The sequence below is a fragment of the Vipera berus genome (genome assembly GCF_964194415.1).
Source record: "Vipera berus genome assembly, chromosome: 13".
Lineage (NCBI taxonomy): Eukaryota > Metazoa > Chordata > Lepidosauria > Squamata > Viperidae > Vipera > Vipera berus.
The window spans coordinates 1,054,291-1,067,681 of record NC_138216.1 but is presented as its reverse complement, the minus strand read 5'-3'; the positions used below and the strand labels follow the sequence as shown (position 1 = coordinate 1,067,681).

At 52.8% G+C, this 13,391-nt stretch overlaps 2 protein-coding genes across 3 annotated transcripts; one reads left to right on the top strand and one right to left on the bottom strand.

Moving 5' to 3' along the window:
* The first annotated feature begins 226 nt into the window (after positions 1 to 226).
* On the top strand, positions 227 to 7,924 carry SMCR8 (SMCR8-C9orf72 complex subunit). Of its 2 annotated transcripts, XR_014027843.1 has the most exons (4): positions 227 to 2,600; positions 3,592 to 3,868; positions 6,948 to 7,070; positions 7,781 to 7,924. XR_014027843.1 is itself a non-coding variant. In XM_081338604.1 (2 exons), exons 1-2 carry the CDS (start codon positions 268 to 270, stop codon positions 4,043 to 4,045), a joined length of 2,787 nt encoding a protein of 928 aa, XP_081194730.1. In that variant the 5' UTR covers positions 227 to 267; the 3' UTR covers positions 4,046 to 4,050. The 2 variants fall into 2 exon arrangements, 1 of the variants encoding a protein (XP_081194730.1); XM_081338604.1 differs by lacking the exons at positions 6,948 to 7,070; positions 7,781 to 7,924 and having other exon boundaries at positions 3,592 to 4,050.
* On the bottom strand, positions 6,602 to 13,347 carry SHMT1 (serine hydroxymethyltransferase 1). The gene is made up of 12 exons (XM_081338605.1): positions 13,252 to 13,347; positions 11,547 to 11,676; positions 10,732 to 10,877; positions 10,139 to 10,254; positions 9,837 to 9,997; positions 9,164 to 9,245; positions 8,634 to 8,846; positions 8,417 to 8,533; positions 8,029 to 8,151; positions 7,758 to 7,874; positions 7,205 to 7,315; positions 6,602 to 6,997 (listed from the first exon to the last, which is right to left on the bottom strand). The coding sequence occupies exons 2-12, from the start codon at positions 11,643 to 11,645 to the stop codon at positions 6,825 to 6,827; spliced, it is 1,458 nt and encodes a 485-aa protein (XP_081194731.1). The 5' UTR covers positions 11,646 to 11,676; positions 13,252 to 13,347; the 3' UTR covers positions 6,602 to 6,824.
* Positions 13,348 to 13,391: the final 44 nt, after the last annotated feature.

Sequence of the window (13,391 nt, the reverse complement as noted above, 5' to 3'; positions counted from 1 at the left end):
GGCGTAAGAGGCAGAACTACAAGACCCAGCGTGCCCTTCGGCCGGCCGTTTCAACTGGCCTCTTCTCAGCTCCGCCCCTACCGCGCCACAAACCCTTCCCGTTAATGTCAGTCACTCCAATCAGCCTATCGGTCGCTTCGGGCGGCGCCACTGCTTCCGGGGCGGAGGTCCCCGGTCACGTGACCCTAAGATGGCCGCCCGGCGGCGGCTGGGAGGCTGAGGCGGCGGTTCCGGCGGGCCAGGCCGCGCTCCCCGTTGCCGGGCAGGATGATCGGCGCGCCCGACGTGGTGGCCTTCGCCAAGGAGGAGGCGGCGGCCGAGGAGGCGGCGGCGGCGGCGCGCGAGCCGGGGCTGCCCGAGGAGTACTCGGTGCCGCTGCTGCCCGCGCCAGGCCGCGGCGCCCACCCGTGGTGCCGGCGGGGCGGCTCGGGGGGCGGCCCGGGAGGGGCTCCGCCACCCTTCCCGCGCGACTTCCTGCTGGTGGCCGAGTTCTCCGAGCAGGTGGGCCCGCAGCCGCTGCTGACGGTGCCGGCCGGGGAGGCGCCGGGCGGCTTCGACCTCAACTACTTCGCGCTGCGCATCATGTCGGTGGACTACCAGGCCTGCGCGGCGGGGGCGGCCCCGGGAGGCCCGTACCCGCGCCTGCGCTTCGCCCGGGACTCGCAGGTGGTGCTGGGCGACTCCAAGGCGGGCGCCTTCGCCTACGTGCACCACCTGACGCTCTACGACCTGGAGGCGCGCGGCTTCGTGCGGCCCTTCTGCCTGGCCTACGTGTCGGCCGACGAGCGCAAGGTCATGCGCCTCTTCCCTGAGCTCGCGGCCCAGTTCTCGGGCGCCTCCGAGGCGCTCAAGGCCGGCAACCGCAGGGCCTTCGCCCGTGAGCTGGAGAAGAAGCTGCGCGACCTGGACTACACCCGGGCCGTGCTGCACTGCGAGACCGAGCTGCAGAAGCGCAGCCTGGCCAAGGGCTGCTACTCCAGCCGGGCCATCGAGAAGGCCAACGAGCTGGCCAGCGTGGAGAAAGCCATCATCGAGCACCGTGACCTGCTCCGGCAGATCCGATCCCACCCGGCCAGCCGGTGGAAGCAGCCCAGCGGGCCTCCCTGTGAGCCTAGCGGGGAGGACGCCCAGCCGGAGTTCCCCGTTGATGACGATGCGTTGCCCCTGCCCTGTCCGCAGGGCTCCTACACCCCGAAGCTCATCCCAGCCAAGTCCAGCAAGTGCTTCGACAAGAAGCTGAAAACCCTCCAGGAACTGTGCGAGGAGCACTCCTTCCTCCAGACCCTCGACCGTTTGCATCGGATCGAGAAGATGTTCCGGGGCGACGTCTGCCACCTCCTGATCAGCCGCATCAGCAGAGCCCTGCTAAAGCAGCAGGCCTTTGCCGGCTTCCTTTTTGAAGACGTGTCTCTTCTGGACGAGGAACAGCAGGAAAAGCCCTTTGAAGTCGGTCCAGGACAGACCTTGGACCGTCCCAGCGTTGCTTGTTTGGAAAGCTGCCCAAGTCCTGAGATACTAGTTGACCTTGCCACTTACAAATCCAGTGTGGAGTCTGTGCTGATTAAGATGGACCCAGAGGTTGAAGAGAGCCAAGACCCAGACATCCCCCACCCTGTCCCTTACGACAGTGTTGACCTTCTAGATGTTGAGCTGAAAGGGAGTGTCAGCAGTGGCGAAAGCATTGAAGTTTTGGGAACAGAGAAATCGGCCACAACTTCTGTGCACTCGGAAAGTCAGTCTGGCTTGCTGCAAGCGCCACCCAGCCCCCCTGGAGTGAGAAACAAAGCCGCCAGCAACAGGACCATAAGCGGGGATAGCATTGAAGTCCTTAGCACCTGCCCCTCGGAGGCCCTGATCCCAGACGATTTTAAAGCGAGCTACCCAAGTGCCATTAATGAAGATCCTTATGGTGGCGAAGAAGAGGAAGGCTTCCTGTTCAACCGCGAGTTAAATCTGGACAGCACCGAAGAGGAGATTGAGGGCAGCCCTGTGCCTGAAGCCCCTCCGGGGGATGCTTCTTGCTGCAGTGGCAAAGAGAGCCCAAACTTCCTTGAGGGTCAAGCCAGTGGGCCTCCCAAACACGGCAGTGAGGATGGCGTGGTCAGCATTCCCCCACAGCCGTACAGGCCAGGCGACGCGGGGTTTCAGGTGAACTTCACAGACTGCTCCCACGATGGGGTCCTGGGAGGTCTCCTTGCCTATGAACTCGATCCTCATTACCTTTGTGACGGCCGAGAGGCCAGTAAAACGAGTCTGGATAAATGCTCAGATTCCGCAAGTTTCATGAGCAGCGCAGCGTCCACCAACTCCGACAGAACTCCGTCCCCAGCTGCTCTCACGGAAAAGTCCAAGAGAGCCGGGCAGAGCGCCTTGCGCTTCATCCGGCAGTACCCCTTTGCCCACCCTGCTATCTACTCTCTGCTGAGCGGGAGGACCCTGGTGGTGCTGGGAGAAGACAAGGCCACTGTGGAGAAGCTCATCACTGCCCTCTCCATTTTTGTCCCCAATTCTGGCGCTTACGCCAAGCCCGTGAAGCACTGGGCCACCTCGCCTTTGCAGATCACAGACTTTCAGAAATGGAAGCTGGTGGGGCTCCAGAGGTAACGTTTTGGCCACTTGGGCCTTCTCCCCAAATGTCCTCTCCTGGCACATTTCCTCACCATATCACCTCATGGAGAGACTTGCCTGCTCCTCCCTCCCCCCTTCTGTCTCTGACCTTGCTGTGTTGAATGGCAAGATCTGAAATGGGTCTCTGCTGGTATTGGACTGGGCAGTGAGGTTTGGGAGTAGAAGGATGGTGTGGATTGGCATGTTTATCCTTTTTATATATAAATACCCTATTCAAATATGGCTTGAGGGATGTTCTTGATGCAACACTTGGTGGTCATAAGGAAGCTGGTTAAAAAGGCGGGCCTGGTGAACTGCAGTGAGAAATAAGGCTAGACTGGAGCTAGATGGCTGTTTATTTGGTTTCTGTAGTGGCCCATCTGAGCCAACGACTAGCAGGTGTGCCTGACAGAACCAGGCAGTGCTCAGCTTCTTGTCTCCTGCCAACCGGCCGATCAGCTGACTGGGAAAGAGAAGGTTGCTGGTTTCCTGTGTCTGGAGAAGTAGTAAACTTGAACCCCTGCCTTAGGAGAAAGAGGAACTTGCAGTTCTGCTAAAAATCACCAATAACTTCCTCAGCTTTCAGTTGTTGGTGGACGTGGCCAGACCGCGATTTGAACAGCCACGTCATCATTTTATTTATGTAACCAATTGCTGTGTCACCTCTGTTAAGTAAGCAAGGGAGGCAGTTGTGGAGATCTGATCTCCCATTTCCTCTACTCTGTTCTAACAAATGCTGGGACATGGGGAAGGGATTCAGGTAAACATAGGTAAGGGAATTAACTGTTAAAAGGCAATAAGGTATCATATTGTTTAGCTAAGATCTCCCGAGAAAGGTGATTAGAGAAGAGCAGACATGCTTATAAAATCCCTTTTTAATAAAAGACATTCAGAGAGTTTAAGATCACTTCTCTTCGCTCTGTCTCAAGGGCCCTTTTGCCTTCCAGCCTGCCCATTTGCACCTGTTCCTTCTCCTCTTTCCAGGTCAACCTCTCCAGGTGGCCCCAACATGATGCATTCTCTCAGCCGATACAGCCGATACATCAGCGTGCTGGACGCCGACCACAAGACCCTCCGCTGTCCGCAGTACCGAGGGAACCTGATCCTCCGGCTGGCTGACCACCGCACCCAGATCAAGCGGGGGAGCACCTACCACGTGCACGTCCAGACCCTCCTCACCCAGCTCTGCTCCAAGGCCTTCCTCTACGCTTTCTGCCATCACCTGCACCTCCCCATCCGAGAGGGAGAGACGGAGGACTCTGTGAGCGCACGGCGGGAGAACTTCTTGAAAGTCCAGCTGGGTCTGGCAAACGAGGACCGCAAAGTGGTCCAGTATCTGGCTGAGCTGCTGAAATTGCAGTACATTCAGGATCCCATCCGCGGGGTTAGCCCTGTGCTCAGGTTCGATTATGTGCCCAGCGCTTTGTACAAAATTTAGGTGGCATCCAGCCTGTCCTGCCAATGTCCCTCCTCATCCCACATTCGTCTGTGTCCATTAACAGGCTTCCACGGTTCCAGGACTGTCCTGTGAGCGTGTGGGAATCCTGGGAACGATAAGAGAGTAAAGTGAGACTCCAGACATTTGGCACCACTGCCAGGTTGCTCCTAAAAGGCAGGAGAATGGCATTGTGCAGAGCGGCAGGAAACCTCTTGAACGTGACGGGCAATCATGGGAGACCTGGGACACCGTGTTTGTGAGCAAGTTCTTCCTGTTGGGTCTTTTGCAGATTGGTGGGGTTATGGCGAGTGCATTTCCTCGCATGTGGGATAATATCCCAACTAATGTGAATTATTTGGGCAACTGGCTGTCACACTTGAAATGAAAGAGGCCTTGTTGGTTTCACTTCCCTCTTTTGAGCATAGGGAAGTGTTCGGAAACCAGATATAAACACTGATTTGCTGAGGCGGCTTCAGGGGTGGAATTTCAGCGGGTGTGAAATCTGTGTGGCGAGGTGGGGGTAGACGATGTGATTCAAAAGGGAAAGTCGCTGTTGCGTTGCACTTTTGAATGAGGAGAGGCTGCAACTCTGAAGACTGTTGAGGTGGTCCAATGTTGAGGATGTGAATACGGGTGGCCCGTGCTTAACAATCTAATGTGGCTTGGTTTGGGGGCAGGACAGAGCCTAAAGATTGCCCAGAGTGTCAGCTACAATTTTTCTAACCCTCTTGTGTTTCCCATAATCTGACACCTGAGCGTTTTGAACCCCCAAATGGACTGGGTTAAGTTCTAATGACCTGGCCAGCGTCCTTTGCTCTAGATGGTGGCATAGATCTTGGGCTAGCAAAAGAAGCTGTTCAAACAGACCTTAGTTTGGTGGCTAACAAGATTGCAGATTGAGATCTTTGCTGTTTGCCCTTGAAAATATTCCATCTGGCGCTGAAGACATGCCAGTTTCCCCTTCTGTGGCATGTCAGATTGCACAAGACTGGCTTGAGAAAGCTTTCTGGAGAGCCCTTGGCTTACTCACTTGAAAAAGATTTCCAAGGCATCAATTTCTTGTTCCACCCAACGAAACGTTTGGGGAGAGTTGGTTGTGGTGCCAGTTTCATTGATGTCATCTATACTGGCACAGCAATAAAGAATTTTATTTCAACAAGACTAGCTAGCAGGTTTGGAAGGGAGTGTTCAGTTTCTGGGCATATTTAAGGGATACTAAAACTTGTCCGCCTGTAACCCCCAAGAGTTGGTTAGAAAGTGTTATCTAGTTCTTTAGGCACCGGTGTTTGCAGAGGGCATCTTTGACTTTAGGACAGTTTCTCAACCTTGGCAACTTGAAGATTGGTGGACTTCAACTCCCAGAATTGCCCACATCTCGTAGTAGCTAAGGTTGAGAAAGGTTGCTTTAGGAGACCGCAGCTTGGAAGCCGGGCGGCTCTGCCCATCCGGGGCCATCGTGCCTTTCGAGAACAATCTGGAGTCGCTCCTGCAGACTTGTAGACCTTGCATGAGTTGATCTGGTGCTGCTGACTGGCCTGCCCTTGTAGTATTTGTAGACGTAGCACTGCCCTTCCGGGGGTCCCTGGAGAGTAAAGGCTCCCCACCCAAGAATCGTTCGTCTTATTGCCCATTCCTGCACCAACTTTGTCGCTCCCTGCTGACACCTGTCACTTTCGAAGCCGCGTCTCTCATCTCTGCATGTTTGGTTTTCTGGTTTGGCCCCAGAGCTTTTGTGCAGGCAGCGCTTAGGAGGCAGTAAAAACTGGGAGCTTTCAGAGAAATCCAGGCAGCCGTTGCGCATTCGTGCTATTAAGTCACATCCTGAACAAGAACTGGATGAAATAATACTCAACACCAAGTGACTATGACTTTAAAAAAAGTGTATATTTAAAAAAGGAAATTATTTATTTGGGCACAACTATTTTTTGAAATACAAATACATATATATATATATATTATTGTATTTTTTAAAGCTTATCTAATCCATGCACTCGTGGTAAAATTCTTAATTTTATTGTGCTTAGTAATAACTGTCCTGACAGTATGTCTGAGCTTGTGCATCTAGTACAGTGAAGGCAACCGTCAGTGGTGGGGAGATTAAACCGCAAGTGGGTAGTTGTTGGTGTCAAATATGTTGCTCAGCTTGTCATTAAAAGTGCCCCTTTCCTTGAATGACACATCTGCTCTTTGGAAACTGAAAGTAGAAACGGTGGGACAAGCTCAGGTGTGCAAGAGTAACCCCCCCCTCCATTGTTTGGCTTCCTACTTCCCTCCATGGCCAACCACAAGGTTTCTTGGAAAGGCTGCGAGGTGAACAGAAGGCCCTCTCCTGCTTAAGCCGTTGTCATCTCTATAAATTGTGGCAATAAATTCTGTAAATTAATGCAAAAGAGTTTGAAGAACAATTTCCCCCCCTAAATGGCCAATTTCTCTCCAAAGCATCTCTAGAAGAGATGCTTCTCCTGTTCCACCAATAGTGTGTTTTTTCTGCCAAGAAGTCTAGATAGCATCTGCTTGAAGGCAGTGCTACCTGTGTGTGTGTGTGTGTGTGTGTGTGTGTAATAATGGGCTGTCATTAATCATTCCAGAGAGGGTGGTACTAACATTTGTGCCATTTCCTTCCCAGCTCTGGTGCATTTTTCTTCTTAAAAAGGGGGAGGAAAAGAATTGCCTAAAAAGCAGATTATAAAAGCAGAAGCCGACCCAAGGGAAACCAAAGGGCATTGAAGGAGGAGGGTCCCGTGGCAAGAGGGCAGCTGCCATTCCAGATGTGGCTCCTTTACAAGACAGACAAGCCGGGCAGCGGGAAGGAATCGGCGAAGGTCTCCACCTCCTCCTTGAGGGACCTCAGCAGCCCTTGATACTTCTGCTCCGTCACCAGCTTCTCTTTGAATTCTTTCAGGGTGGCTTTGGGGCTCATGTCGCTCTGCACCTGTAGAGTGAGCTCTATACCTGTATAAGGAAGACAGACACCTGCGTGAGCTTAAGCACCTCAGTGAAATGAGACGCCAGACTGAATAATAGGGTAAATTTGGATTCAACTCCCAGAATTCCCCAGCCAGCGCATCCCCCTTCCCACTTTTCCCAGGATTTGCACCATAACTGTTTGGCCCAAGAAAGGGGAAGAGGGCAGGCACGCAGGTACAGTGACCACCCCACCTTTGTGGATGAAGTGAGCGACTTTCTTAAAGTCTTCTTCCAGGAATCCTCGGGAGGTGAGAGCTGGAGTTCCCAATCTCAGCCCACTGGGACGCAGAGCACTTTTGTCTCCTACAAGGAGGGGGGAAAATGGGGATTAAATTGCAGGAAAGGAAGCTGGTTGGATTTTTAAGTAGACATCCACGGGTCAGTCATTCTTGCGAGCAGCTGCACTCGGAGACGGTCTTTTGGTCTTGAAAGCCTACGTTAAACTGACTTGTGTGGCCGTATTCCAACTTGCCTCGTTGCTATTAGCATGGGGATGCAGGATCTTGGCTTTTAGATTTAGATATCTCCCAGTTCCCATCTCCCAGCCAAGGCAGACCCCAAAGATGGGAACTAGGACTGCCAGAATTGAGATCCCATGTTCCTCGACCACTAGGCTTGGGGTCACTATTAGCCACTGCATTGTTTTCACTGTGTAAGAAGGTGCAAGTGGCAAACACCAGCCAACCACCAAAGCTAGCAAAACCGCTGGGCCCAAGCACATCCCTCCTGGCTGAGCCTCCCTCACCTGGACAGGTGTTCTTGTTGCAGGCAATGGAGCAGAGCTCTAGGACCCGTTCAGCTCGCCCCCCATCCGTGCCCCGGTTGCGCAGATCGACGAGGATCAAGTGGTTGTCGGAGCCCCCTGCAAGGAGAGCCAAAACAGCGGCTGAAGGGTGCCACGAAGCCCCATCATCCCAGGGAGCCCTGCATGCTCTGGAGAAGACACCAGAGGACATTTACTTGGAAATAAACCTCACAAGGTGGGGAGATTGTCCCGGAGGGGATTATTTTCTTACCGGTGACGACGTGGTATCCCAAGCTGGTGAGAGCGGCTGACAAAGCCTTGCAGTTGGCCACCACCTGCTGCTGGTAGGTCCTGAATTCGGGAGTCATGGCTTGTTTCAAAGCCACAGCAATCCCTATCCCGACATTCCCCCCAAGAATGGAAGATGGATTAAGTAGTGCCTCTGTACAATAACACCCCTGGGACACAGACTGAGGGGTTGAAAAGCCACCTGGCCATAAGGAATGGACTTTGCAAGACCTGCGGTGAATTAAGCCCATTTCCCAAACATTTTGTTGCCCTGAGCGCGAAGGAAGCGGGCAAAGAAATGCTGGCCAATTCTTCCTCCTCCCTCCCAGTTCACAGGATAGGATTTTGGCTTTTTCTCATGGACAACTCACCTGCAATTGCGTGATTGTGAGGGCCCCCCTGGAGACCAGGGAAGACAGCCTGATTGATGAGACTTTCCAGGTTATATGGGACCTCCTTCCCTGTTTTGGGGTCAATGCTGCGGACACCTGGAGAAAGGAAGAAGGGTGCTTGGAAGATGCTGGAGGCCTCCACGGGTTTCAGCCCAGGAGGATGGTGCGTAAGGTCCCTGCTCGCTGCAACGCTCACCTTTCCGGTAGAAGATCATGCCAGCTCGACAGCCCCGCAAGGTTTTGTGGGTGGTGGTGGAGACCACGTCACAGTGCTGGAAGGGGGAGGGCACCACGCCGGCTGCCACCAAGCCGCTGATGTGGGCCATGTCAGCCATAAGGTAGGCGCTGTTCTCATCTGCGATCTTCCTCATCCTGGCATAGTCCAAATTCCGGGAGTAGCAGCTGACCCCTAGGGTGGGAGAGAGGGCGAGGGTTACTCAAGGGGGCTACAGGGAAGGAGTTGCCAACGGCGTCCCAGGCTTGTTTCTAGGATGGAGCTCCTCCTGATACGGAAAGCCCTCACCCTGGAAAATTAAAAGAGAAGCATTTTCTCCTCACTGACTCGGTCTTCATAACTCTGCATGTCAAATGTACTCCTGTCATTTTGGTCCCTGGGACTTCCTGAAGCTGTGGTCCTCACACAAGGGAAGCACAATCTGGGGATGGGTGCCCAGGCCCAAGCAGATGTTCTCTGAGTAACCCCGGGGAGTGGAGAAGGCGCCTCACCTGCAATGATCAGCTTTGGATGAAACAGACGGGCGTTCTCCTCTAATCGATCATAGTCGATGTAGCCCGTTTCGGGGTTGACCTAAAGCCAAAAGAAGTTAAGAGGGGTGCTTCCAAAATAAGGGGAGGGGGGCATGACAAGCCAGGAAAGTCTCGTAGCAAATACACTGAGTGTCAGATGTGCTATCTTCATCTCTGCGCTTTGCTGGCATCCTGTCATACATTTTTAGGGGGGAGAGGGTAATGGAAATGTACAGAGTAGAGATGAGAGGGAAGCTGGGGTGTGAGAAACGGTTATTCCACTCTTCAGGGACACCTAGCCTGGTATATGAACTGTACCAAGTGGCTTCAAACATCCAAGCTGTTCCCAAAACACCTACACGGCACGCCATTGGACAGAGATGGACTGGCCAAGGGGGAGAAGAGGGGAATAATATAACGCTTTGCGCGGGAACTTTAGATCTAGCCTTTCTTTCACTGCAACCACTTAGCCTTAGTAAATGTACCTGTCCCTTCAACCAAATGGAGTTGAGGGTCTTTCTTTCCTAGGGTGAAGGGCTGAGGCAGGCCTGACATTGAGGCTCCCCCCACCTTTCAGGAGTGTGCAAGTCTGAACTTCACACAAACTCTGAGCCAATTTCCCAAGGGTAGCGCTCTCTCTCATGGAGCTCACCTTGTAAGGCATGGACTCAAAGAAGATGGAGGTAGCAGAGATTTTCTTCTTGTCGGTCATGAAGCCATGTGTGAGGTGACCCCCATCTGGCAGATCCAAGCCCATGATCCTCCCGTGGGGCTCGACCAGGGCAGTGTACACGGCAAAGTTTGCGGGGGACCCTGAAACAAAGGCACCCAGAGACAGCCACACTGAGTCATGTTCAAACTCTGATCGGTCCGATTAAAATAGCCATATTGTGTGCATATTGACTGCCACTGACGGGCACTCTACGGTCCATTTCAGAAGAGCTTGCAAAATACCTGAATAGGGCTGCACGTTAACACCCCACTTCTGTGGGTCTAGCCCATAGGCCTCCAGGGCTCTCTTCTGGCAGAGTCTTTCCAACTCATCGACAAATTCTGTCCCACCGTAATATCTAATAAAAAATAGATGGAAACTTTAGCCAAAGTTTCTCAAATTGCAGCAACCTTACTTCAACTCCGCTGGCTGGGAAACTGGGAGTTGAAGTGCACACGTCTTAAGGTTGCGAAACACTTTTGGAATATGTGCATTTATAGGGAGAAATCTCTGAAGACCCTTAAACCGCCAGCCGAGCAAAGCCACACAGCCACAGAGAAGGCTGCACAGGTTTCAGAAAGCATCCATGCGAAGAGACTGGAACATTGTAGACCTGATCATCATTTTACCCACTAACGTATCCAACATAGGACCAATAATTCTGGAAATTTAAGTGTCCTGTATCAACCACGTGAGTAGGGCAGGGGGAAAAATAGTTTGCCCCTAGCATCCCCTTTACAGGCCTCAGATGCAGGCTGGGGGGGGGGGCTTAGTCTAGTAGTCAAAGGGCCTTCTTCAGGTCTTCAACCCAGACCCCCGTCCTTCCCAGCCCCACCTTTGCCCCGGATATCCTTCTGAGTATTTGTTGTTCAGGCAAGAGCCCAACGCCTCCAAAACGGCTCGGCTGGCAAAGTTTTCAGACGCGATCAGCTCCAACCCAAGTCTCTGTCGCCTTTTCTCCTTCTTGATAATATCGTAGACCTGGGGAGGGTGAGAAAGAGGGCTTGCTGGAAGGGGTTGAGGGGGTGTCGAGTTGGTGGGAAGGCAGAGGGCTAGGCACGCACACCCTTCCATAGAAAGGAAGTTCACCACGAGTCCCCAGGCGGATTCTAATTTTCCTAAATAAGTAACTATGTCTTGCTTTGCATTGGGGGCTCCCTTGAATATCTGGTTTGATCAGCTGGCATGTTATCTTTGTAACTATTCCTGAACCTTCCTTTTGAAAGATGTCTGAAGTGCAGATATAAAATTCCCTGAGTGAGTCAATTATAGCAGTTCAGGAAGGTGAACCAATATTCCTTTTATGCTCTTCCTGGATAGCCGGAGGGGAGAACGGGGGCGTTCTCTGGAGTTACCCACGTGAGCTGCACCAGCAGTGACATTGCAGCTCATCCAGGCTGTTTACTAAGAAGAACCATCGATTGCAACAAACCAACTTTGGAACACGTCGTTCTTGCTGCTCTTATTCCCTACGCAAGGTTGAAATGTGTGTCAACCTGGAAGAGCTGAGCCAGCTTAAAAACCTTCAAATGAACGTCACACTGCCGGTCAGTGGCCTCTGTCCACCCCCACCCTCCTGGATCAATACATCCCTCTCTGAATTGAGGCCAACAGCCGAAGCAGCAGCAGGCGAACTGACAAGCGACCTACCTCGGGGTCATTGGTGTCCAGGGCTTCCATCACCATCTTGTTGTGAGAGTGCCAGAGGTCCTTGGTGACATGGTCTCCACCCGCCTTCGTGTTGGCCATGGCAGCTGAAAGTACTAGGAGCCTGCAAAAACTTAATTTTGTAAAAAAAACAACAACAAACCACCGATGCTACATCTCACAAAATATTTTGCAATGAAGAACATTTTGCATTCCATTACCGCCCTCAAAAAGGCTATGATTTAAGCCTCTTCAAAAGAGAGTTATAAGATGGGAATCAATGCGAACCACAGAGTTATTTCAGTAGTGAGATGGATGATGTCAAATTGGATGGATGGATGAATGAATGAATGATTCTAAACATCTAGTAAGTGAGGGGGGCAGACCTGCAGCCCATGTTGTGATGTTGCGGCTTGGTTCCCAGTGGCCAGATTCACATGCCACACCAAACCACCAAGGGTGGTTTTGCCTCCTGCCTCGTCTGAATCTGGATGGTTTGGGTTAGAACAGAGCTTCATACCCTGGCCAACTTTTAAGAGGTGGACTTCAACTCCCAGAATGCCCATATGCCAGGAAGTGAAGTTGCTAAAGTAGAGAAAAATTGGTTTAGAGGATTGCATGCATTCATCCCGATTTTTGTGCAGCGCACGGTGCTTTTGAGCAATCCTCTCTTTAGCATGTTGTGTGAATAGAGCCTTTTTTTGGGGGGGGGAATGGAGAAGGGAAGGAGGCAGTTGAATCAGAGTCTTTCTGGACAACAGCCAAATCAGCAGCTGCAGAAGAAGAGATCTGGAGATGCCTCCCAGGAGAGCAGGAGGCCCTGAAGCAGGGTTGCCCAACTTTGGCGACTTTAAGCTGGCTGGGGAATTCCAGGAGTTGAAGTCCACAAGTCTTAAAGTTGCCAAGGCTGGGCACTCCTCCCCTAAGTGATGCCCTCCATGACAAACCCAGCGGCTCCCCATCAGCTGACCCCAATCCGTCACTCCCTCCCGGCATTGCTGCCTAGACAAAGAAGGCTTGTCTTTACCACTTCAAGTTATTCATTAACTTTTCCAAGGGGAGCAAAAGTCTCTGGGAAGCTCCCTGTCCTGCTGTAATCCAGCGTTGAAATTCTGCCTGGCGTCAAGTTCTTCCTAACCTTCCGCTGACAGGCCGGAGGCGGCAGGAACCCCAATGTGAAGGGCACCAGACGGACTGCCAGGCTGCACGCAACTTTCCGTGCCAAACCTTTTTTGCTCAAGGCCCGTCCGACATCTCAGAAGTGAATATGAATTTGGTGCACGGCTTCTAATGCTGCAACCCTGCAATCTGACCATATAACCAGCAGCTTCACTACCGTTATCACCTTATTTATTTTGTATAACCGCCTGCCTCCCTGTCCCCTTGCTACACTCCGGATCCTCTGCGCACAGTAGTCAGATTGCACTCTCCAGGCAGGAGAAAAACAGGCTGATCCAGAGGCAACGTCCTGAAGCTCCCAACGATCTGCAACCGCCCCGAGCTGAACATGACAGCCTGGCGGGGCTCCGGGGCTCTCGTTTGGCAACAGCCAGGGGAGGCAGGGGAGAGAAAGCAAGCGTGACCTGTTGAATTTCCGCCTGTTATTGCAGAGAAGTAGCCCTGCAGGAAAGGGCGAGAGATCCTACAGGGGAAAAAAAAGGAGAAGGCTTCTCCTCCCCACCCCAACCCCGCAAACCATAGCACTCACTGGGATCCTCGGTGCGACGGCGGACACCCCCGCGAAAAGAGGCGCCTCCCTGCAGACTCCGGGCTTAAATCCACGAGGCCCCGCGCGCTCGGGGGATGCGACGTTCAGCACTTTCTGCCCCGCGCCGCAGCCAATCAGCG